Source organism: Musca domestica, unplaced genomic scaffold (assembly GCF_030504385.1).
Source record: "Musca domestica strain aabys unplaced genomic scaffold, Musca_domestica.polishedcontigs.V.1.1 79, whole genome shotgun sequence".
Taxonomy (NCBI): Eukaryota; Metazoa; Arthropoda; class Insecta; order Diptera; family Muscidae; genus Musca; species Musca domestica.
This window is the reverse complement of record NW_026712406.1, coordinates 959,207-986,969: the sequence shown is the minus strand read 5'-3', so window position 1 is coordinate 986,969 and position 27,763 is coordinate 959,207. Positions and strand designations below refer to the sequence as shown.

Here is a 27,763-nt window from a genome sequence, read left to right as displayed (position 1 = left end):
TTAAAAGGTCTGTTGAACGCGCCGGTTGTTTGTTATAATCGCCGGGGACGGAGAGTGAGAGAGAGTGAAAGAATGCTTGGACGTCATAAGAGTGTACGCTGGTTACTGTTGTGGGCCGTTACGGCCTTTTCGGTGTCAACGGTTGTTTTGGGTTTTCAACACGCCCGCCTGAACGCCAACATCAAGGATGCCCGCGATAAATTGGATTACATGGAATCACTGCTGGAGGGTGAGGCAAAGCCGCGCAGTGCACGTTCTTTGGCTGATGATGATAAGGAGGTAGGTGGAAAGAGCAGGGAGAAAGTAGGATTATGCGAGAACTACACTTAGAAGTGCAATATTTGATGTATTTTCAAATAATTTAATTATGATTTTGAAAATTTTCAAATTTTAATTCCGCAATTTTTGATTAACACTTTTTAAATCGACATTATGACATACATATTTACATAATCTACAAAAATATGAAGGTCATAAATTTCCCTAGATTTTGATTAAATTCGAAATTTACTGTAGATAAGCGATAAGTTAATTTTGAGGGTTTTCCCAAATGCACATCTGCACATACATAATTTATTTCTTAGAAAAAGAAAAATAGCAAAGCGAGGGAAAATTATTTCAAAATATATTTTAAAAATTATTATTACTACCCAATTTTTGTTGATTATTTAAAGATTGAACCAATTTTTAATAAATATTTTACTTACAACCAAACACAATTTTAACATTTCCTTACAGATTGACTATCGCTTACCCTCGGCCCTGAAACCCTCCCACTATGATTTGTATTTAAATCCAGATCTTAAGACTGGCAACTTCACCGGCAAAGTTATCATTACCATTGATGTTCTGGAGAATACCAAACAGGTTATTTTGCATTCGCATAAATTGGAAATTATTCGCGTGTTTGTTCAAGCCTCCAGTGGTGTGTGGGCCAGCAACATTGAGGTGGTCAACTATGAATTCGATACTGTTCGGGAGTTTTTGATAATCAATTTGAGTGAGGAGTTAACTGCTGGCGGTACAATTTCCATGGGTATTGAATTCGAGGGTGTAATGTTGGGTAAAATTGTTGGTCTGTATAGCAGTACGTATACAACGCCCGAGAATCAAAAGAGGTGAGTGGACAAGGTGAAGATAGGGATACGTAGGCCGTAGACATAACCTAAGTTCAAGCAACCATAAGTCGACACAGGGAAAAGTCGAGTTTGTCATTCCGTTTGTAATACCTCGAAATATATATTTTAGAACCCATAATTATAAATATTCTTGATCAGCATAAAATTCTATGTCGATTTAGCGATGTCCGTCCGCCCGTCTGTGGAAATCACTCCAGTTTCCGAACGAAATGAAATAGGTTGATACAATTTTACTCAAATGTATATTATGTATGCAGGACTTTTGGTATTGAAAATGGGCCATGCAGGCCTACGCTTTGGTATAGAAATTGTCTGCGCAGGTCCACGTCTTCGTATAGCCCCCATATAACGGCACCTCCCCATATTCGGTATTTTGGTGATTTAATCGACACTATTCACCGGAAATGTTTCAAATTTAATATTTGAAGTTGGTAATGGATAATACAGCCTAAAACAGAACATTTTCTGTGCAGGTCCACGTCTTCGTATAGCCCCCATATAACGGTACCTCTCGATATCGGTATTTTCATGATTTTAGCAACATTATTCACCGGAATTGTTTCAAATTTGGTATTTGAAGTTTGTAATGAATACTACAGTCTATGACGGGAAATTGTCTGTGCAGGTCCACGTCTTCGTATAGCCTCCATATAACGTACTTCCCGATATTCGGTTGTTTGATGATTTTAGCGACATTATTCACCGGAATTGTTTCAAATTTGGTATTTGAGGTTCGTAATGGATACTACAGCCTTTGACAGAAAATTGTCTGAGCAGGTCCACGTTTTGGTATAGCTCCCATATAACAGTACCTCTCGATATTCGGTATTTTGATGATTTTAGCGACATTATTACCGATTTTTTATAAGTTTATGCAGGTTTATGTCGTCGTATATACCCTAATATAACAGGTACATTCGGTATTTTAAGATATTAACATAATTTTTAATGAATTTTATTCTTTTTGAGATTTGCCAAAACTAGTTCCAAATGGTGGAGGTTATTCAAAGTTCGGCCCTGCCGAACGTTCAGCTTTTTACCAAAAGTTGACTAATCAAATGTCAACATAGCACACTTACATATTTTTAATGTATTCCCTTTAGGGACAGACTACACATAATGTTAGGGTCATATGTAAAGTGAATTTATCAACATTTTTGTAGCATATTTTTAGGCACTACAAAATTAAGCTAGGATAAGCATATTATATAGTAATGTATAGTATTAAGTTCATAAAATAAAGCGATTTTCAAGTACACAAATATTTGTGGGCACCTAAAAGTATGCTACAAAATGTGAAAATCTCACTTTACATATGACTCTAACATCATGTGTCAACTGGCGCTTTAATATTCTTCCATCAAGATGGAAATGTCATAATCACATATGAAGACTATAATATCGAACGATTCCTGTACCTTCTCTTTCCAGAACAATTGCCACATCGAAATTCGAACCGACCTATGCCCGCCAGTCGTTCCCCTGTTTCGATGAGCCCAATATGAAAGCCAAGTTCACCATTACCTTGGTTCGACCCACCGGTGATGGTTATCATGCTCTATCCAATATGAATGAAGAGGTATGTTTCTAAACATCCAATCCATTTCGAGATCTTGAAATTAACCGTTTATCCTTTTCAGAGCACCACCCTTTTGGATGACTATACCGAAGTGCATTTTGCCGAAAGTGTGGAGATGAGTACGTATTTGGCGTGTTTCCTGATCTCTGATTTTGCCCACAGCACCCGACCAGTTAAGGCTGAAATTGGCGATGATTTTGAGATACGCATCTATGCCACGGCCCATCAATTGGAGAAGACTAATTTTGCAGCCGATACCGCAGCTGCTGTCACCGAATATTATATCAAGAACTATCGTGTGGAATATCCTTTGCCCAATTAGGTAATGTCATATAATTGCATCTACGTATCCTTCTAACGATAGAGAAATTCGATTCAATATCCCTTCTACTTCAAAAAAAAAAAAAAAAAAAAAAATGGTATCGTTCGATAAAAATCGATTTTTGAAGTTTTGTGTGGTTTCAGAAAGTCGACAGAAATCGATTTTTAGAACTACAACTCTGCTTTTTGTGAGCAAAGAGAAAAACAAAAAGTCGCTTCATACGTTTCAAAATTGATACCACTTAAAAAAGTCGATTTCGACTTTAAAATTTTCAAAACAACTTCAAAACCGTATCTTTAGTCTTTACCCTTTGATATCATTCCTGCCAATTCGTATTTTATTACAGACATGGCTGCCATTCCGGATTTTGCCTCAAATGCCATGGAACATTGGGGTTTGTTGACCTATCGTGAAACGGCCCTGTTGTATGATCGCAGTTACAGTTCCACTTACAATAAGCAAAGGATTGCGGCTGTCATTGCCCATGAATTGGCCCATATGTGGTTCGGCAATTTGGGTAAGATTCGAAAACTATTAACATTAATTTCTTATAATAGAATATTTCCCTTTTAGTTACCATGAACTGGTGGAATGATTTGTGGCTAAATGAAGGCTTTGCCCGTTTCATGCAGTACAAGTCGGTCCATGAAATCTACAGCGATTGGGGTTTGGTAATTTAAAAATTCCTAACTCTTAAATTCTTCTTTTCCAACTTTTATTTTTCCCATTTCCAGCCCGACCAATTTTTGATCCATGCTCTACATGGCGTCATGGAATTCGATTCATCGGTGGCCTCTCATCCCATTATCCAAAAAGTTGAAAATCCCGATCAAATTACGGAAATCTTTGATACCATCAGCTATGAAAAGGGTGCATCGGTTATTCGCATGTTGGAGGACATTGTGGGTGTGGATAAATTCGAATTGGCTGTTACCAATTATTTGACAAAATTCAAATATAAGAACGCGGTGACGGATGATTTCATTAATGAGGTGGCCAATACCGAACCTGGTTTTGATGTCAAGTAAGTTTGGAAATGTAGATGTCGCTACTATTCTTACGGAGTAGGTTTCTATAGATCTCAAACGAACTGGTTCAAAATAATGATTCACTGCAAGGAAAAAATGAGTCAGTTCAAATAAAAACGAAAACTATCGATGAACGAATAAACAACTGACAAATGACCGACTGAACTGCACAAGAACGACAAGCGATTGAACTAAGAGAATGAACTAGTTCTAGAAATAGGCTTTACACAAATGAGCTCCGTTTAAAATGAACTAATATTATAAAGACGATTTTAGTGTAGTAACCTGCTGATATTTTTCGAAAGGTTTTCAGAATTTATTTAAACAAAATTTTATTTCTATTTTCAGGTTCATGATGCGCACCTGGACCGAACAAATGGGTCTGCCAGTGGTGAATGTCAAACGTGTCTCTCCAACAACATTTGAATTGACCCAAAAACGTTTCTTCTCCAACATTGAGGACTATGACAATGTCTATGATGATTCCGAATTCAAGTAAGTATTTTTTTATTCGGCAAACCATTCAAATTTTCCAAATTAGCACCGTCGCAATATCAAAACCCTATAGATTCGGGTTTTCTGCTGAAGACAAAAATATCAGTTGTTCCATTGAGTTCAATCGTTCTAACAAACTCAAACTAAAAGTAGAACCAAAAGAACGAACAGGATAAGCTATGTCGAATAGGATGGAGCGATTTGTAAACCTTAAGGGGAGGGACGCGTTTCTGATTCCTCAGATTGTACACAAAAGTCCATTAGACAATATGTCTAAGGTGAAAACTGACCCCGACTTGAACTTGAGGGTTTTTCTCAGACTCTATTTTGTTTTGAAAAATACAGAAATTGTGTTCGGTTTATATTTTGTAAACTATTTGAAATTTTGGCTTGCAGTCAAAAGGATAATTGAAGCTATTGTCTTGGACTACAATTTCCCTAAATATAGCACCAACAAACAACTTCGTTTTCATAGTCAAAAAAATTTAGACTTTTCTTATTTCAATAGTTTGTTGAAAAATATGAACGTTTTCTTTGGCTGATACCTCGTAAACTATTTAGCAATAATCCCTGAACTAGATGACGAAGAGAGCTGGATAAGTTACGATAGTTCATTTAAAGGAGCAGTTCCTCTAGAGCTTCTTCGTTTTCGGTACAATGGCCCGATTTGCTCAATTTTACTACCGAGTGCGATTAATCGAGAGTACGAGTTTTACAAAAAAGTTTACTCTCCACATTCCTGTTACCTGTGGGAGCGCTCGTGGGCGAGTATCTCTCTCTAAACGAATTCGAGAGAGCATTTCGAAGAACAGTTAGTTGTCCTCCCGTTATTTTGTGGACGCAGCCTATGATAATCCCAATTGGAGGATAAGCACTTCATTCGAAAACTATAATCTTATCTTATCGAGGTGTTCGAATTCTTGTTTCTTGATTTTTGATGTCGAAAATCCTTCCAGACATTATTTCCTTCTAGGTGTTGGTTACATATCTCCGATTTGCTTAATTTTTCGCGCGAGTGGGTTTAATCGAAAATTACGAATTGTACAAGAGGTTTACTCTCCTCTCATTGGGAGCGCTCGTGTGTGAGTATCCAACTCTACTCGCATTCGAGCGAGCATTTCGAAGAACGGTTGGTTGTTCTCTCGTTAATTTGTGTACGCAGTATATGATAATCTCATGTAGAGCGTAAACAGTTTGAAAGCTATAATCTTACCATATCGAGGTTTTCGAATTCTTGTTTCTGGATTTGTGACGTCGAAAATCCTTCCAGTCATTATTTCCTTCTAGGGATTAGTTACATAACTCCGATTTGCTTAATTTTTCTCGCGTGTGAGACTTATCGAAAAGTTCGAGTTGTACAAGAGGTCTAACTCTCTTATTTTATGAGGTAGCGCCTAGACGACTATGTACGTAAATTCGAAAGAGCATTTCGAAGCACTTGTTGTTTCTCCTCTATAATCTCATGTAGGGGGTAAACAGTTCGAAAGCTATAATTGTATTCTTTGAACGCCGTTTATTTTGGGTGTTGGATTCGGAGCTCCGATTTACTCGATTATACCATCGAGCGGGAGTACTAGCAGAATACGAGTTTTACCAGAAGTGTACTCACGGCTCTTTAGTTTTATGTGAGAATGCTTCTGGGCGAGAAATGGATATCTCTACGCGAATTCGTAGAGAGTAAACAGTTCGACAGCAATCGTCTTAACGTATCGAGGTCTACGAAATCTTGTTTTCGGACTTGTGACGGCGAAAATCCTTTCATTCACATTTGCTCACACTTATTACTCTATTAAGACTCTTGCTCACAGCGTAAAAACGGAATATTTGACTTTAACTTTGAGATTTGTTCTGACAGATGAACCATTACCACAATAGCAGAACAGCACTAATTTTTTACCGCCAGTGGCAGTAAACAAGTTCCCATTACTCCACCGTGAACACGTGGTGCATTCAAATATAAAATGTCGGCCGATGACAAAATCAGGACAGTCTGTGAAAGACATGCGAACAGTCAATATCGATCGACGGCAAGTTGCTTAAGTAAAATTAACCCTGGATATCCTACCTTAGAATACTTAATCCACGAACGCGTGTTTGAGCCAAGTATAAAACGGAGGACGATGACAAAATTGTGACAGTTTTTGAAGGATAGGCGAACAGTGAACATCGATCGACGACAAGTGATTAAAGTAAAATTAACCCTTGACATGCTTCCTTAAAGTCCTTAACCTGGTCTCCAAGCCCCGAATCCTTGAATCGCAGTAGTATCCTTAAATTATTGGATATCCTTATAGTACCTGGTTAAGTACTTATTAAGATATCTGGCAGAAATAGCTTTGCATAATCTTGTCTATAATGCTTGAGTACTTATTAGGGTCTCTCGCATACATAGCCTTGCATATCCGTGTAAAACCTGCTTGGGTACTTATTAATGTCTCTCGCATCCATAGCTTCACATATCTTTGTAGATTCTGATTCTCAAGTTCTTATTAGGGTCTCTAGCAGACGTAGCCTTCATAAATTGCTTGAGTAATTGTTAAATTCTCGCATAGCGGTAGCTTCGCACATCCTTGTAGATCACAGTTGAGTACTTATTAAGTTCTCCCGCCGACATAGCTTTATATACCTTCAGAATTTGAGTATGCATTAAGGTATCTTCCAGCCGTAGCTTCGCACATCCGTTTAGATCATGCTTGAGTACTTATAAGAAGCCTTGGACCTTGTAGATCGTGTTTGGGTACTAATTAAGATCTCTCAAAGAAGTGGCATTGCATATCCTTGTTGATCAAACTTGAGTACTTAATAAGGTCTCTCGCAGACGAACCCTTGTATATCCAAGTAGATGCCGCTTAAGGATTCATTATGGTCTCGGGCAGACGTAACCTTGTAGATCCGGTTTGGGTACTCATTAAGGTCTCTTGCAGCCGTAGCTTTACATATCCTTGTAGATCCTGTTTGGGTTCTCATTAAGATCGTAGAATAGCATATCCTAGTAGATCAAGCTTGAGTACTTATTAAGATCTCCGAATGGGTACTTATTAAGGTCTCGCGCCACCGTAGCTTCGCATATCCCTGTAGATCACGATTGAGTACTTATTAAAGTCTCTGGCAGAAGTAAACTTGCAAATCCTTGTAGATCCCGTTTGTGTACATATTAGCCTTTATATCCTTGTAGCCTTGCCGTCTTGGTAGAATTGCTCGAATACTTAAGGTGGTATCTTGCAGCCGTAGCTTTTCATATCCCTGTTTTAATATAGATTGGATCTCCTGTAGTTGTAGCCTTGCACACTCTCATAGACCCCGCTCAAATAATTATCAAATTATCTCTCATAAAACCCATCCGTTAGTCCTGAATAATCCTGTGTACCAAATCCTGCTTTCTTGTCCTGTCCCTTGCCTCAAGTATTTATCCAGGTCTTGGATCGAAGAACCATTTCTAATTCCGAACCGAAGCCTAGTACGACAACTGTCTTTCTGTCTGCAAATAAATAAATTTCTGTACGAGCCCAAGGAACCCCGGCGAGCTATTCTAGCCTGGGGGACCTATAGTTACAGATTCCATGTACCACTGGCGCCCAAGCAAAAAATATTTTTTCCCAAGTTTCACTTGACAGGAGAGTAGAGTTTCCAAGGCCCTTGTGACAGGTATCTGTCAGAATGGAATGCTTGCATGGCCGCACCCATTTTGGTTCATACCTCGACTAAGTTGCTAATGGAAGTCATATCGATTCCACAATTACATGAAAAACACTTATTTATTTAATGAATATATTTTTATCATTTCAGCTACAAGTGGACCATTCCCCTAACCTACACCACCGATAATGATGCCACCGTCAAACGTGAATGGTTCGATTATGACAAAGCATCAGTCACTGTCGAAGTTCCAGCTTCCACTAAATGGTTGAAATTTAATTCGCATCAAATCGGTTACTATCGTGTCAACTACGAAGACGACATGTGGCACGAAATCATTGCCGATCTGGTGGCTAGCCCAACTAAATTCGAAATTGCCGATCGTGCCCATTTGTTGAATGATATCTTCTCATTGGCTGATGCCAGTCAAATTTCCTATGCCATTGCCCTGGATATGACCACGTATTTGGAAAAGGAAACCGACTTCGTGCCATGGTATGTGGCTACAGAAAGTTGCAGGCATTGCAAACGAATCTGATGAAGACCGAAATCTATTCGGAATATTTGAAATATGCCCGTGGTTTGGTCGCTAAGGCTTATGGGGAAGTGACATGGAATGTAGATGAGGATAATCATTTGAAAAAGTAAGTTTTAGGAAGTGAAGACTTTTATATTCTCTTATAACATTTTTGTGTGTCTGTTAGTCGTTTACGTGTCAGCATTATTACTGCTGCCTGTTCCTTGGGCCTGCCGGATTGTTTGAACGAGGCCTCAACACGTTTCACCGCCTTCTTGGCCAATTCGAATGAAAAACCCGATCCAGATCTACGTGAAATCGTGTACTACTATGGCATGCAACGCGTGGGCAAACAACAGCAATGGGAGAAAATGTGGGACATATTTGTGGCCGAATCGGATGCCAGTGAAAAACTGAAGTTAATGTATGGCCTGTCCGCCATCCGGGAACCATGGATTTTGAGGAGGTAGGATCGTATCTACATTTAAAGAAAATAATTCCACATTTCAATTTATTCTCCAGATTCATTGACTTGGCCGAAACCGAAGACTACATTCGCAGCCAAGATTGGTATACCTGCATTCAAAACATTGCCGCCAATCCTGTGGGTGAATCTATTGTTTGGGAATACATACGCGAAAATTGGCCAAAATTGATCGAACGTTTCGGTTTGAATGATCGTTATTTGGGCCGCATGATTCCCACCATTACCGGTGGATTTAGTAGCGAAACGAAATTCGAAGAAATGGAGGAATTCTTTAAGAAATATCCAGAGGGTGGTGCTGGTACGGCTTCACGTAAACGTGCCTTGGAAATCGTCAAATATAACATCAACTGGTTGAAGACCAACTTGGATGAGGTCTCCAATTGGCTGAAGTCACATTAGGGGATGGTGTCAATATTAGGTTTAATTAAAAAATAAAGAAATATTTTGTCAAAATTATACCTATTTGTAATTTAGAGAGAAAGACTCAAAAATCTACAGATGCGAGACCTTCTAGAGGTGTTACGTAGGCAGAAGTTGTTCTACAAGTCTTAAGTTGTTAAAATTCTTCTGTAGGTCTAGACAAAAGGCTCTGAATGTGTCTTCCACAAATACGAGATATTTTCAGACCTAAAAGTCCTTTAATAGACTTTTCTGTACTAATAAGACCTTGAGAAGGATAGAAGTGCCCTTGCAGAATGTTTGAACGCAGGAAGCCGTTTTTAAATATTAAGCAGATAGAAGACCTTTTATAAGTTCCAGAAGAAGTCCTTTAATAGAAAGAACACCTTATATAGGATTTTCATAGATAAAACGCCTTTCCACCGAAACCAGACCTTCGAAAACTTATAGGTTCTCCACAGACAGAAGACCTTCATTTGACCTTCCATATATACACGAATTTTTCATTTGATACGGCCAAAATGTGGCTCTTAGAAACAACAGTTTTAGACAGAGCAGTGAAAAATACTAGCGAAAGGAAGTGCTCAACCATTTCGGAGCTATGCTGAGGAGCCCATGTTTAGATCATATAAGATAGGACTTCCTTAGATCTTCAACAGACCTTCTGCCATAGAAAGTAGACCTCACGAAAGAGAGGAGGCATTCATATTCGTTAGTTCTTACATCTTTTTAGGTAGAAGACATACATAAAGAGATTTCTATAAATCTGGTATACCTACGAGATATACTTTAGATTTTCAACAGATATAGAAGACCACCTATTGTTTCGTAGGCATTCTACAGATAAAATACAATAGGTTTTCTGTCTATAGATCGCATGATCTTCCATAGATAAACATTATTTTATAGATTTTTCTATTTCCGGAAGTACACCTTTAAATCTACTACAGCTTGAATCACTTTTATAAAGTTTTCATTAATATAAGTCCTTTTATGGGTTGTCCTTGAATAGAAGAAGTGTTTCACAAATAGAAGACATACCTCCCAGTCCTCTCTGGGTTCCTACAGACAGGAATCCGATCGTCCATAAATAAGTAAGGTTGAATTTTTGGTTGGTCAATTGTCAACATAAATTGTTCCCAGCATAAAATTATAGGTTTATTAGGTACCGTATGGCATCTGATGGTATGTATCATTTAATACTGTAAAAAACTAGCTGATCCGCACCATAAGTCTCTAGAAAGAAGTATCGATTCGTTCCAAATTTGGCAGATTCTAATATTTTTGTCAATCTTAGATCAAGTTAGAAAATCGGGATCCACATAACTCACAAAACTATAAAAATTGAATATCACACAGAGAACGAACCGGATACTCCCATTTCGTACAGGGGTCGTGGCAGCTACTTTGCAGGAGAATTAACCCGAAATGATAATAAAATATGAGGAACTGTTTAAATAGTAGTATACCATGTATTAGCTAACGTCCGCTACTTCATTTGCGGAAAGTTCACCTAAGACTTTTAGATTTGTTCCAAAAGTTCGTGTTGAGCCTTTTCAAACCCCAAACCTCACAATTTGTTCAGTTTGACACAATTTTTATACCCTCAGCCATGACTAGAGAAGGTATATATCATTTGATGGGTCAAAACGTGCCTCATTGAATTAACGGTTTAAAACCCTAGGTCTCTTTGGATCAAATCCGATGTCCATCCGTCTGTTTGCCTGGCTGGCTGGTGCGCACGCTAACTCTCGAAGGGAGTATCGGATTTGATCTAAACTTGGTACAACGTAACATTATCATCAAACTTAAATTAAGTTCAAAGATGGGAAACATCAGCCCAATCCTTCTGGTACCTTTCCCACAAAAAAAAAAAAAAATAGAAATTAAAAAAATATATATATTTTATTGCACAGAAAGAGAAAGGATAATCCGATTATGGTCCAACTTTGCAAATCCTAATATTTGTATCAGGTGCGAAAATAGAAAATATAGCTCACTCTATCAAGTGCCTCCCCCACAAAGGTTCAAAATTTTGAATAATTGTAACTCTCATAAAATGTGATGTAAGTGTCCGATTGTCTTCAAATTACACACATCACAATATCTTTATTAACCCAAGGTCTGGTGTGAAGATGGGACATATCGGTCCACTCCTTCTGGTACCTCCCCCACAATAGGTCAATATTTTGATTATCCGTGAAGCTCATAAAACGCGAAATTAATATTCGATTCGGACTTGGTACATCTCAATATTTTTATCAACGCGAGATCTGTTATAAAGGTGGTAGAGATCGGACCATTTCTTCTGGTACCTCCCCCACATAGGGTTAAAGATTTCGATTTTCTTGAAATTTTGCCAATACCAATATTTTTATTTTTATCTGTATTAGGTGAAGTACGAAAATGGAATACTCCGGACGACTGCATCTGGTACATCACGCACATTTTCAACATTTTCTTAAAAATATCACATATCTCAAATAAAGTATAGGAAGTAGTCGATATAGTCCAAAACTGGCACGTCGCAATATTTATATCATATTTATTTATGTCCGATACGAAATTGTCAAGATTGGCCCATTCCTGCGGAACTCACTGCATTTGACCCTTTATGCAATTACAATAATCATAACAGAAGTCTAATATATTTTAATAACCGAACATTGGCTGAGGGTATTGTACATCTGTCGGCAAAATCGACTGATACTTTTTAACTTATTAATTTCTTCATTTGAATTCTTTAGGACTTTTCCACTCAGAGCAACCTATGGCCGTGTGGAGGATCTTCCAAAGATATGGGGAACACTTTCGGAATAAATTTTATAATTTATAATTATCCTCTGATTTTTACACTTGAAATCTGAAATCATATTCTTTGATCATTTTTTTTTTCGTAAAAATTATGACAATTTTCTGCCATTTCTCAACAACCCCCAATTATCGGAATATCCAACTCGACTATATTTAAAAGAAATCTGCAATAATAACATAAAATATTGTGTTATCACACACCATCATACGGTACATCATATCAATGCACATAAACGTCTGGTCATTAAAAACCCAATAATCAATATTGCTCTAATTTTATTGATGTCGATTGCATATCGTTACGATTTGATAAACCTGACAGACGAAAAGGAAATTTAAAAGAAATTTCAAAATCTTATTTAGTTTGCCATGGTCTGTCTTTCAGGCCGGTAATAGATTGAGTTGTGACTGTGTGTGCTTGTGTTTATCCCTAAGAAGGGAATTTTTTGTTTAAAAAAAATGGCGAATATTTTAAAGTATGTCCTTGGATTAACAATCCTAACAATCACCATGTCCTTGGTGGCAGCGGAATTACCTCGTAGCATGTTGAATGGTGAGGCTACCGCCACATTTGCGGGAAATGTCAATAATATTGAAGCGGAATTAAAATTCGAACCGAAAAAAGTTGCAGAAAAATTGCAGGATGAAACAAAGGTAAGTTGGATAATTTTTTATTTATTTTTGATTTTTGCAAAATTTTAAAAGTGACTTAAAATTCAAAAATTTAAAAAAAAAATGAAAGCTTATAATTCAAAATTCACAACAAAAATGGCTTATCGGGTGAAGAATTATATGAGAGCTAAAGGTACATTTGAACCACAAATTTTTGAATAGCGTTCGATCTGCTTCAAATTTCCATGCTAGGAAACGAGTAGTGAAATAACTGACCGATCTAGATCGAAGGCCAGACGAAACGGCTGCAGTTGCACGAGCGTCAGTCTTGGTGCGTAGGTGTGTGATAAGGTGGGATGTTCGAAAACTCGTACTAAAAGGTCACGAAAAGCACTAAGCCCTACTAAAAATTAAATACTTTGTATTTGACAAACGGAATGAGCTAGGACTCTGAAATTTGGAATGTGAGTCACGCATTGAGTGCAGGATAGATGTGCCTAAGGGTTTTTGGAAACTCAAACTTTAATTCTACGAAAAGTGGTAAAATTGTACTAAATTGTACCATTTTAGAAGGTACAATTTGGTATTATATAAACGGATAGAGCTAGAATCAGTAATGGAAAGCAAGTTTGATATATGAAGGTGGTTTTAGGAAAAGTGTACTAAGTTTGCGAACTGTACAAAATGGTACTAAATTTGGTTTAGGGTGAACGAATGAAGCTGACATTTTTCATTGTGCATTGGGGTCCCTGTTGGTGGTAGATTTGAGATAAAGAAGTGGTCTTGGAAATGCGTACTATAAGTGCACGAAAAGTTCTAAATGGTACTATATTTGGTACAATATGGTATTGGATGAAAAGATATTGCTTGAAATCTGAAATTTGCAATTAGGGTCGCTGTTTATGTGTAGCCTAGACATAGAGGTGGTCTTGGAATAGTGTACGAAAAGTATTAAATAGTACTAAATTTGGTATTGGATGAAGGAATTGAGTTAAATTTCCTAAAATTTACTTTTTAGATATAGGTATCTGAGTTTCAGATTTAGAAATGTGTCATTTGGTGTTGAGGACTCTCTTGGTATCTGGAATTGCAATTTAGGAGTAGTTTCGGAAATGTGTACTATAATTGTACGAAAAGTAATGAATGGTACTATATTTGGTATTGGGTGAAAGGAATAGATCTGAAATTCTGAAATTTGATATGGGTGACATTGTTGGTGTCTGTTATTGAGAGAAAGAGCTGGATTTGAATATGCGTACCATAAATGCACCAAATGGTACTTAATTTGGTAATGGAGGCAATAAACGAGCCGAAACCCTGAAAATTGATTTAAAAAAATTACTTTGGTATCTGAGGCTTGGAGATTGTTTTGAAATATTTAAATGATGGAATAGTGTTAAAATCCCGACATTTGATATAGATGTCACTATTAGTCTTTGTGGTGAAGATATGAAGGTGGTTTTGCAAATGCTTACATTAATTGTCCGCAAAAGACTAAGTGCTACCAAATTGGGTACTGGGTAAAGGGATAGGTCCCAAAAATTTGATATTACCGTCTCTTTTGGTATGTGATATCGGACACCCCTAGATCGACTCCAAATGTCCGGCAACGAATTTGGTCCAAAGAGGGTCTAAACTCGTTATTTCAATGAGGCACGCCTTGACCGTTTCAAGTCATATATATCTTTTGTAGCCATGTGGCCGAGGGTATAAATATGAAAAAATTGCCGACGCACATTAATGTCGGTAGACAAAAAATAATGTTTGTAACAATGGCTGAGTGCATGTTGTACCCGACCGCCAGTTAATCCCCTCCCTGAGGTAAATAAATTAGGAAAAAGAAAAAACAAAAAATTTCGGAATTTTATCTTTATCCCTGAAATCTCTATCCTCTAATCCTGGACTAAATATAGCACCATTTAGTACTTTTCGAACAATTATAGTACGAATTTTAAAAACGATCCCCATATCTAAAACTCAGATACCAACCTTTATAGCAAATTTCAGCTGTTTAATTTTCCCCATTATACAAATTTAGTACATAGTTCTAGTATATAATACGCACATCCGAAACCAGCTCCATATCTCAACCATAGACACCGAGAGCCCATTAGTACTTTCCGAATAATTATAGTACACATTTCCAAAACCACCGCCATATCTAACCACAGACACCAACAGTGACATCAACATAAAATTTAAGGATTCCAGTCCTATTCCCTTCAACCCATACCAAATATAGTACCAATTATTACTTTTCGTACAATTATAGTACACATTTCCGAAAACACATTTCCAGACTACACATAAACTACGATCCTAATGCCAAATTTCAGATTTCAAGCACTTTTTGTTCACCTAATACCAAATTGTACCAAATATAGTACTATTTAGTACTTTTCTTGCACTTATGGTACACATTTTCAAAACCAACTCTTTATCGCAAATCTACCACCAACAGGAATGCCAATTGTGCCGAATGCCGATTCTCATAGCAAATTTCAAGCTCTATCCGTTCACATAATACCAAATGGTAGTATTTTAGAAGTTTAGTACTATTTTAGAACTTTTCATAACCTAAACCAAAAGTATTTACATAATACCCAATGGTAACATTTTAGAACTTTCCGTAAAATTAAAGTTGGAATTTCCAAAAACCCTTTGGTATATCTATCCTGCACTCCATCAGTAACTCTCGTTATAAATTTCGGAATTCTGGCAAGGAAAAAGCAGCTAAGTTCGGCCGGGTCATACTTTTAATATCCTCCACTATTTGAAAGGTACTTCCTTGATGTAAAAAAATCCTTTGGAAGAAATGCCTCAAAATTTTTCAAAATACCGAATATCAGGTGGTATAGCTATATGGGGGCTAAATGAAAGCATTGCCTTGTGTTGCCAATTATCTGCCAGAGAAGGCACAGGCGAACTTCAAATATCATCGCTGAGATTATTCCTTTTAAAAATGTGTCGAAAATTGGAAAAATATCGAATATGCGAAGCTACACGAATATAGGAGCAACGAACAGAGGGCCTCTATAAATAATTTTCTATCACCTGTACGGGCAATTTTCAGACATTTATGAGAGCGCCCACTACGATCTCCAAGTATTAAGTTTGAAATAATTCCAATTAAAAAAATTTGGCTAAAAATGGCAAAAATACCGACTGAATAAGGAGGTACCGTTATATGGGGATTATACTAAAATGTGGACTTAAATAGACAGTTCTCTGCAAGAATGTGTTTTTATACACTGGGAACACAAGCTTTAAAATTGTCATTAAAACGCCCGTAACGCCTTAAAGCTGGCGGCAAAAGTTAAGTAGGGGCTGTGCCAATAGGTTGACGTATATGGCCCAAAAATTTTGGGGATCTAATATACATCTGAGTAAAATCTTAGCAACCTTCTTCATTCCATTCGGACGCGGGGGTGATGAAAGGACATGGCTAAATTGTCATAGAACTTTATGCATACAAAGGATGTAAAATGATATTTATTTCTACAACATACAAATAACTCAGTTGACCACAATAAAAGTGTTATTGATTTTTTTTTTATCAAACTTTTGTAAATATCATAAAAAATATATTGTTTTCAGAATCAGTTGTTGGCGGTGAACAAAATCCAATATTCCTTGATAAGATATTAAAAATGTTGTTTTAGTTGGATATCGAACGAATCTTTAGTGGTGCCATCATAAATTGTATCCACATATAGTGGATATTTAACAACAATAAAATTTATGAATTGTTTGTTGGCAGAAGGTCTCATTTTTTTATTATTTATTACAAATTGTCAGACCAGCTATATTTATGACAATATAGTTCTGGCTATTAACTATAATGTTAATAATGCGATAATATCAAAGTTTTGAAATCAAAAACAAGTTAATTTGGTTTTTTTTCTTTGAGATTAAAATAAACAAAAACAATTTAATTTCATTTCAATTTTTTTTTTCAGATTGACTATCGCTTGCCCACCGCCATAAAACCCACATTCTATGATTTGTATTTGCATCCTGATATCAAAACTGGCAATTTCACAGGTCAGGAAGTGATTACCGTCAGCGTTGTTGAGGACACGCAACAAATTGTTTTGCACTCACATAAATTACACATCAGTGCTGTCTTCACCTCAAGCGGTAGCGTTAAAGTGGCAAGCTATGAATTCGATACATTGCGTCAATTTTTAATTGTCAATATGGAAGAGGCAGTGAAAGGTGGCAGCGAAATGAGTTTGGGCATTATTTTTGAAGGTGAAATGTTGGGAAAGATTGTTGGCCTTTATAGGAGCACATACTCAACACCCAGCGATGAGAAAAGGTAAGTACTGTGAGAGAAGAAAGAAAGACATTAATTGTTAGTTAGCTTTGATAACATTGTCATTTAGTTTATACGTCAGCCTAAAAGTATACATTGTTTTATCAAAGTACTTGCACACTGGGCGTTGGTTATACATAATAATGGTGCTTTAGACTGAGTGATTTCTTAAAGTTTTATTATTTCCCCAATTGTCAGGCAAATAAGTGAATGATTTTTAAGAACTATAGAAAAGTTTTTGACAAAATTTATGAAATTTTTATTGAAATTCCGTCACAAAAAGAAATCTTTTTAAATAATAAAAATAACCGAGCGTACGTTAATTGGGAAGTATAGACAGAGTCAGAGGCATTAGATCAGCAGTGAGGCGAATGTGAGAGACTTAAACACCAAATTGGATGAAACATATATATGGGAGCTATATATGGGAGCTGAACCGATTTTCACCAAATTTGATATACTTGCTTCTAGACTGAATTCGGTCGGATGTGCCAAAATTCAGGTGATTTGGACTCATATTGGCCACTTGGTGTACAATTCACCCGAAATCGGTTGGAGATATATATTGGAGCTATATCCAAATCTGAACCGATCTGGATACAATTTGGCAAAGGTATTTTTGGGCTGTATCTGTTAACTGGTATCAAACCTCGTTCTTGTGGGATGCATTTTACGAATGTGGGGGATTAAACACCAAATCGGATGAAACGTATATATTGAATCTATAGCTACATCTGAACCGATTTTCACCAAATTTAATGTACTTGCTTCTAGACTGAATTTGGAGGTATATTGGCCATTTGGTGCACATTTGGTTCAATAGGGTTCGTCCTTGGGCCAAACAAAATATTTCATCTCAATCCATGTTACAAAGAAATGCACAGAGACATAATACCCGTACCATGGTACAAAATGGACAATTTTGGTCCACTCCATAAAGTACCACCCCCGTAAAGGGTCAACATTTTGAAAAATTATAACTCTTATAAAATGTGATGTAAGAGTCCGATTGCCTTCAAATTACACACATCACACTATTTTTATTATCCCAAGGTCTGGTGTTAAGATGGAATATATCGGTCCACTCCTTCTGGTACTTCCCCCATAAAGGTTCAAATTTTTTAAAATCTATGAAGTTCATAAAATGCGAAATTAACATTCGATCTCATTCAGACTTGGTACATCTCAATATTTTCATCAACATAAGATCTGTTATTAAGATAATAGAGATCGGACTATTTCTTCTGGTACCTCCCCCACAAAGGGTCAAAGTTTTGAATAACCAAAGCGATTATAAAATACGAAAGAGGTTTCCGGATCTCTTCATATTGCACACTACCCATTATTTCTCCTAAAATAAGATCTGCTGTTAAGATGGGATATATCGGTCTAGTCCTTCCGATACCTCACCCACAAAGGTTCAAAAAATTTGAATATTCATGAAACTCATTAAAGGCGAATATAACATCCGATTCCACTCAGACTTGGTACATCTCAATATTTCCATCAACACTAGATTTGTTATAAATATGGCAGAGATCGGACATCTCCTTCTGGTACCTCCCCCACAAATTTCCAAAATTTTGAATAATTATATCTCCCATAAAATAAAAAAACATTCGACTCTCTTAAAATTTCACACATCCCATTATTTCTGCTAACACAAGATTTGCTGTGAAGATGGAATGTATCGGTCCATTCCTTCTGCTGCCTCCCCCAGAAAGGGTCACAATTTTGAATATCAGTGAAGCTTATAAAACGCGAAATTAACATCAAATTACATTCAGACTTGTTATATTTCCATATTCCCATCAACACAAGACCTGTTATAAAGATCGTAGAGATCGGACCTTTTCTTCTTGTACCTCCCCCACATAGGGTTTAAGATTTTGAAATACAGACATTTTTCTTAAAACAAGATCTTTTTTGAAGATGTCATGTATATTTACCCAGAAGGAGTTCTCTGGTACCTCAACAAGAAAGGGTCAAAATTTTAATATTTTTATTTTTAATTTTTTAATCATAACTTGCGAAACAAGTCAGCGATTCCAAAGTCACCGACCGATTATTGTCACTGATGAATAGTCACTGATATTCCGCGTTCTGGAGATGGTATATTAACGTATATTTCGTATGTGTTTACTACAAAAATGTCAAAATAGAACATACATTAGGGGCCAATCGTAAAATTTATAGTAATTTCTGATAGAAGGCCACCATTGGATCACTTGCTTGAGTTCCCCCTACGGTGATCTGTGGAAACTTAGGAGCTATGCTCTTTTACTTATATAATGACAATTATTTTCTTCACTTCCTACAGACACATTGCCACATCGCAATTTGAACCAACCTATGCCCGTCAAGCTTTTCCCTGTTTCGATGAGCCAAATATGAAGGCAAAATTCCGCATTACATTGGTAACACCAACTGGCGATAATTATCATGCTCTCTCTAGGTAAGTTTTTCGATCGCATTTCCCATTCTCCTGCGATTACAACTGTGTTTCCATCTTTTCTAGAGCACAACATTTTTGGACGATTATACAGAAGTTAATTTCGCCACCAGTGTTGAGATGAGTACATACTTGGCTGTTTTTCTCATTTCGGATTTTGCCAGTACCACCAGAACTGTTAATCCTGAATATGGAGAACCGTTTGATATTCGTATTTTCGCTACACAACATCAGCTATCGAAAACGGCCTTTGCTGCCGATACAGCAGCAGCTGTCATGGAATATTTCGTTAAGAACTATAAGGTTGAATATCCTCTGCCAAAGTTGGGTAAGCAAGCTTACAATAAATCTGCCTAATAAGAGAGCTCCGAAATACTCTCTCAAATTGGATTAGGGAGTAAAATTCGCTTGAGAATGAAGCTCGTACATCTGCGATTAAAAAACAATCTAGTTATAACCTCCACCATATTATGGAGGGAATACTCGCGAACCCTACCTCAAAGAAGAGAAGAAAACTTCTTGTAAAACGTGTACTCTTCGAGCGCTCTCGTACTCGAGTATTTTTACTCTCGAGTAAAATCGAACAAATTGTAGCTCTCCATAATAGTAGCATAATCTTTGTAGAACAAAGTTTTACATTTAACTACGTAAAATCAAAAGTAATCCTTTAAAAATTTATAACGACCTTATCCATTTTTTAGACATGGCTGCCATTCCCGATTTCTCTTCGAATGCCATGGAAAACTGGGGTCTAGTGACATATCGTGAGGCGGCTCTTTTGTACGATCGCGACATGAGCTCTACTTGGAATAAACAGCGGGTTGCTGCCGTAATTGCTCATGAATTGGCCCATATGTGGTTCGGAAATTTGGGTAGGTTTACACATGGAGTTTCTTTCCAAAGACTTTAGAGAGCTGACGGGTTTTTTTTTACAGTTACAATGAATTGGTGGAATGATCTCTGGCTAAATGAAGGTTTTGCCCGTTTCATGGAATATAAAGCAATTAATAGCATTAATCCTGACTGGGGTTTGGTAAGTAAATTTTCTAATGGGCTCCTTTATTGTGCAAGGGGGGTCAATAAAAAAAATAATTTTAATTCACATACAGGGTGAGATGAATGAAAGCAAAAAATGTCGGAAATATCATAAAATTTTAGAATAAATTTAGATTTGTTAGAATAGGTCACCTTTGGCACCAATTATGGCCTTCAAACGGACAATGAAACCGTCACACACCCTGCCCGAATGTTGCTCTGCGGTATTTTGGTCCATTCCCGGCGAAGCGTTTGCTTGAGGTGATCGACAATTTGGTATTTTTGAGTGCCAACCTTGCTTTACAAAATACCCCAGACACAATAGTTCAACGGATTGGTATCCGGAGATTTTTGCGCTGGAAATGAAGCGAGGAACCTCATTTTGTAAGCATTCTTGGGTTGCGCGCGCTGAGTGCGATGGTTCTGAGTCCTGCAGTTGGAATGCCCAAATTCTCCGGCCAAAATGTTTGCCGTCCCAAGGCATTAATACACCCTCCAGAATATTTTCGCTATAATATTCGGCATTTATTCTGATGCCACGGTCGATTAATACGAGCGGAGAGTGACCATCGGCTGTTATGGCGGCCGACACCATCACCATGACCGGTGCTTGAGTTCTGGTGGCAAACCGAAGGTGCACATTTTTTCAGCTGACCTCTTTGGCTTGCTTGAGGTGATCGATACTTTGGTTTTTTTTTTAGTGCCAACGAGTGCCTTAAAAATGCGAGCAGTCTGAAGTTGGTTGCAGTTTTTTTTTTCATGTCACCCAGTAATTCTCTTCAATTCCAACGATGTATTTTCTACTGCAATCTGATGAAAAGATGCCTTTGTTAGTCAGGGCTTTGACATAGCTGGACTTGGATACCTAAGTCAGCTTTCGTCCAATCGACTTGTGGTGTTACCAAAGTATAAATATCGCAGTCTACCTTGCGCGGACAGTACACCTCGATCATATTTTGTTTTTATCCTAGAAATAGGAATTGTCTTCATTCAATCTTATTCGAACAAGCCTACTCTATATTTTGTTGAAAGATTCATTGTTTTGAGGTATACAGAGGTTTCGAAAATCATAGTTCAGGATATTCTAATCGACTTTAACTTGTTATCCCATCTCGATACATAATATTGTGGTTTTTATACCCTCTAGCCATGTGGCTAGAGAGGCTATATATCATTTGATACGGCCAAAAGGTGTCTCATCGTAATAGACCCTAAGTCTCTGTGCTCCAAATCCGTTTGAGGACATTTGGAGTCGACCTAGCGATATCCGTTCGTCCGTCCGTCTTGAAGGGAGTATCCGATTTGGTCCAAACTTTATGCATCGTAATATTATTATCAAACTTAAGTCGAGTTCGGAAATGGGCGTTATGCGTCCACTCTTCCCCACCCCACAAACGGTCGAAATTAAAAAAAAAAAAAAAAATACTGCACTGCGGATGAACAGAATCATCAGATTTTGCTCCAACTTTGCAAATCCTAATATTTCCATCAGTGCTATATCAAGCGCGACGATGGACGATATCGATCCACTCCATCAGTACTTCCCCCCACAAAGGGTCAAAATTTGGAATAATTATAATTCTCATAAAATGTAATGTAAGAGTCGGATTGTCTTCAAATTTCACACATCCCAATATTTTTATTCGCCCAAGATCTGGTGTGAAGATGGAATATATCGGTCCACACCTTCTAGTACCTTCCCCACAAAAAAATTTTGAATACCCATGAGGCTCATAAAACACGAAGACTTGACAAATCCGAAATAAGCATCCGGTTCTATTCATATTTCACACATTCCATTATTTCTACTAACACAAGATCTGCTGGGAAGATAGGATATATCGGTCCCCTCCTTCTGGTAGCTCCCCCACAAAGGATCAAAATTTTGAATATCCATGAGGCTCGTAAAACGCGAGGTTAATATCAGATTCCATTCAGACTTGGCAAATCTTAATATCTCTGTCAACACAAGATCTGTTATAAAGATGGTTGAGGTCGGACCAATCCTTCTGGTACCTCCCACGCATAGAGTTCAAGATTTGAAAAACAAATCTTGTTTATTTTTTCAATTTTACTTCATAATAAATATTGGCGCCCAATGTAGAGCCAGCTTCCTCTTTACAGAATGACATGTATAATTAAAGTTTAAAAATCAATAATGTCTCTTCCTTTTCAGCCCGACCAATTCTTATTGCATGCCTTGCATAGCGTTATGAAATTCGATTCGACGCCATCCTCCCACGCCATTGTCCAGCCCGTCGAAACGCCCGATCAAATCAATGAAAATTTCGACACCATCAGCTATGAAAAGGGTGCTTCGGTTATTCGCATGTTGGAAGACACTGTCGGTGTTGAGAAGTTCGAAGAAGCTGTTACGAATTATTTGAACAACTTTAAATATAAAATGCTGTTACCGATGATTTCCTAACCGAAGTGGCAAATACCAATCCTGGCTTCGATGTCAAGTGAGTAGGAAATATATTTTATGTGGCTCTATAGGGATTTGCTTTTGGTGTGATATTTAAATGGGTGTTTATTTCCAGATTAATGATGCGCACCTGGACCGAACAAATGGGCTTGCCTGTGATCAACGTAAAACGAAGTTCCGCAACCACTTTTGAAATTACTCAAAAACGTTTCTTTTCGAATGTAGAAGATTACGAGAAGAGCTATGACGATTCCGAATTCAAGTAAGACGTTGGGAATTTTTACCACTTTTACATTACTTAATGCATATTAATTTTTCCAGTTACAAATGGTCCATACCCCTCACCTACTTCTATGATACCGATGCCACAGTGCGTCGCACTTGGTTCAATTACGACAAATCGTCGGCATCTGTTTCGGTACCAATTGACACGAAATGGTTGAAATTTAATAGCCATCAAGTCGGTTACTATCGTGTCAATTACGAAGATGATATGTGGCAAGAAATTATTTCGGCTTTAGTGGCATCACCAGAGAAATTCGATATTGCCGACCGTGCTCATTTGTTGAACGATGTCTTTGCCTTGGCCGATGCCAATCAAATTAGTTATGACATCGCCTTAGATATGACCAAATATTTGGAAAAAGAATCCGATTTTGTACCATGGTATGTGGCCGCCACTAAACTTCAGGCCTTGCAGGGTAATCTTATGCAAACGGAAATTTACATGGATTATTTGTTGTACGCCCGATCGCTGATCGAAAAAGTTTATCAGGAGGTTACATGGAATGTCGATGAAAATAATCATTTGAAAAAGTAAGTAGAATCATTTGTAAACAATATTCATATTTCAAATCCAAAACATTGATTTTTAAACACAAAACATGAAATTTGAGATTCAAAACATTTAATTTAAGAATCAAAACATTCATGTCTGAAAACATTGGTTTTGATTAGCATACTGGAATAAAACATGAATTTTAAGATTTAAAATATTAAATTTGAAAATCAAAACATTAAATTTGGAAGTCAAAACATTCGATTTGGGATTCAAAGCATTTTGTCTTGTTTTAAAATGCAAATGGATTTTGCCAAAACGACCGATTTCAATCTAGAGCATTAAGTTTAAGATCGGATATGTTTCGGATTTCAGATGAAAATCTTTGAATTGCAAACGAAATATTTTGGAACTTACATAAAACGTTTTGAATTGCAATAGAATATTATTCATTAAAAATTTATATTTGGAATTCAAGACATTGATTTTGAGATACATTCGAGAATCAAAACATCTAATTTGAATAAATTAAATTAATAAAATCGAATATATTTCGGATTTCAAATGGAACTTTTTCAATGGCAAACGAAATATTTTGGTACTTACGTACAACGTTTTGAATTTCAACATTGATTTTGAAATCAAAACGTGGATCTTAAGATACATTTGACAACCAAAACATTTAATTTGAACAAATTGAATTAACAAGATCGAAAAGTTTTGGATATCAAATGAAACTTTTTCAATTGCAAACGAAATATTTTGGTATTTACATAAATCGTTTTGAATTTCAACAGAATGTTATTCATTTAAAATTTATATTTGGAATTCAAACATTGATTATGAAACCAAAAAACAGACATATAATTTGAGAATCAAAACATTTAATTTGAATTTCTTAACGTTTCGTATTGATTTGAATTTTAAGTGAGTTATACTATGTTTCGACTTTCAAATGAAACTTTTTGGATTTTAAATGGAACTTTTTGAAGTTCAAACGAAACATTTTCGTTCTCATGTGAAAAAATTTGAATTTCCATAGAATGTTATTAATTAAAAATTTTAATTTGGTATCCAAAACAACAATTTTCAAACCCAAAACATGAATTTTGAGATACAAGACATTCTATCAAGAATCAAAACATTTCATTTAAAATTGTTACGTTTTGTATTGATTTGAATTTCAATTGAGTTATATTGAACTGATACCAACCAACCTTTCGCATATTCAGATTAAGATTGAATTAAAATTTGGGTTTAAAATGAAAATTTTAAATTTCAAGCAAATCAATCTCAATTTGAAATGAAATCCTACGAATTTCAAATGAAACATATTGAAATTCAATAAAATGCTTTAAATTACAAATGAAAAAGTTTGAATTTGTTATTTACATTTACAAATTTTCAAAGGAATATTTCGATCTAGATATTGCTTTTAAAACAGTATTAAATGAAACCTTTCAAATAAAACAAATAAATATTTTGAAGTGGTAATTTGCATTCTGAATCGTAACATTTCAAAAAATGGTTTTGTTTTTTAATTTGAATATTTTGAAAAAATACAAACTTATAAAAAAATATTTTGAATCTGCATACTGTTTTCAAAACAATATTTTTTATTTATTCACTTCACTTAAAAAAATTAAAAAATATTGTTTTGAAAACAGTATGCAGATTCAAAATATTTTTTATAAGTTTGTATTTTTTTCAAAATATTCAAATTAAAAAACAAAACCATTTTTTGAAATGTTACGATTCAGAATGCAAACGAATATTTCGAATGTGCACATTATCTCAAATGAAACATTTCAATTGTAAATAAATCATTCTGAACAGCACACTGTTTTTACGCCAATATTAAATCAAACATTTTAATTGCAAATGAAAGAACTTGAAATTGTATTGTATTCTGAATCGTGGCATTTGAAACAAATATTTTTAACATTTGAATATTTTGAAAAAATTACAAACTTCAAAACGAATGTTTTGAATCTGCACACTGTTTTCAAAAAACAATCTTCTTAATTATTCACTACACAGTTCCGTCCTTAGTATGAATATTTTGAAAAAAATGTAGGAACTTCCAAACGATTATTTTAAATCTGCACACTGTTTTTTTAAACAATCTCAAATAAAACGTTTCAATTGCAAATAAATAATTTTAAAATAGTAATTTGGATTCTGAATCGTAGCATTTGAAACGAATCTTTTTTAAAATTTGAATATTTTAAAAGAAGTACGAATTTTCAAACGAATATTTTAAATCTTCACACTGTTTTCAAAACAATCTTCCTAATTATTCACTTCACTCTTTTGTCTTTAGTCGCCTACGTGTCAGTGTCATTACAGCTGCCTGTTCCTTGGGTTTGCCAGATTGCTTGGATCAGGCCTCAAGTCGCTTCACTGCCTTCTTAGCCGATCCCACGAATAAACCTGAACCAGATCTAAGAGAAGTGGTCTATTACTATGGCATGCAGAGATTGGGCAAACAACAACAATGGGAACAATTATGGCAACTATTTTTGGATGAGCAAAATGCCAGTGAAAAATTGAAGCTGATGTATGGTCTGGCCGGCATTCGTGAACCATGGATTTTGAAGAGGTACGAATTTAAATCGAATGCTATTGAACAAAATAAAATCACTTACCTCATATAATTTTTCAGATTCATTGATTTGGCTTGGAACGAAGATAATGTGCGCAGTCAGGATTACTTCACTTGCATACAAAACATTGCCGCCAACTCGGTGGGAGAACCCATTGTATGGGAATATATTCGTGAAAATTGGTCAACTATGGTGGCTCGATTCGGCCTAAATGATCGTTACTTTGGCCGCATGGTATCTAGCATAACAGAACGTTTCACCACCGAAACTAAATACGAAGAAATGTTGGAATTCTTTGGCAAATATCCTGAAGCCGGAGCCGGTACCACGTCCCGCAAACAGGCCTTGGAGAATGTAAAATATAACATCAATTGGTTGAAGAGCAATTTGAAGGATGTTGACAATTGGCTGGAAAAACAAAAGAATTAAAAGCTTAAAATTAAAAAAAAAAAAAAAATAAATAAAAATATATTTGAATAAAAATATAATAATTTGGTAAAATAAAACGTATGTTTCACAGCTAAAAACTGTTAAAATACGAATAGTATTATCTAAACCTAGGTTTATAAAAAAAAAACTCCACAATAACAATGAAGGACATGAGTTAAAACAAAGTCCACACAAAATTTGAGCAAATTATCGGTTTCATGACACAAATTGATTATTATTTGAATTCTATTATAAATCTCCAAAAATTTCTATAAGAAACTCGAGAAAAATATTTTTAGTTTTGGTACTTGTAAGTCGCGTAATGGTACCGCTCTCTCTTATATTTTAAAGACTTTTCGCTTTTTAAAAGGACACTGTCTTTAATATTCACTACCGATACAATAATTTCTATAGGTTTTCTTTACCTAATCGTGGTAGGTATGACGAAGATAACTCCGTTATTTTTGTGTGAGATTTTTTCTATAAACATAATTCTACATTGGTGTTTGTATCTGGTTTTCTGGACACATTTTTATATTTAAAAAAAAGCAAATTTTGAGTCATCATTTTGAATGCTATAAATAAAAGTTATCAAAACAAGTAAAATAGTATCAGTCGGTTTTGCCGACCGATGTATACCCCCAGCCTTGAGTTATGATTATTCAAAATGTTGACTCTTTATGGGTGAG

The 27,763-nt window shown here is 36.0% G+C and overlaps 1 protein-coding gene and 1 pseudogene across 1 annotated transcript; both read left to right on the top strand.

The window, feature by feature from the left end:
• On the top strand, window positions 1-9,659 carry LOC131806550 (aminopeptidase A-like; annotated as a pseudogene).
• A 3,120-nt stretch (window positions 9,660-12,779) lies between these two features.
• On the top strand, window positions 12,780-27,075 carry LOC109612295 (aminopeptidase A). Its single transcript, XM_059130711.1, has 11 exons — window positions 12,780-13,070; window positions 16,988-17,349; window positions 19,667-19,801; window positions 19,867-20,126; window positions 20,500-20,670; window positions 20,734-20,831; window positions 23,010-23,258; window positions 23,333-23,523; window positions 23,583-24,077; window positions 26,363-26,641; window positions 26,705-27,075. Exons 1-11 carry the CDS (start codon window positions 12,876-12,878, stop codon window positions 27,072-27,074), a joined length of 2,805 nt encoding a protein of 934 aa, XP_058986694.1. The 5' UTR covers window positions 12,780-12,875; the 3' UTR covers window position 27,075.
• Window positions 27,076-27,763: the final 688 nt, after the last annotated feature.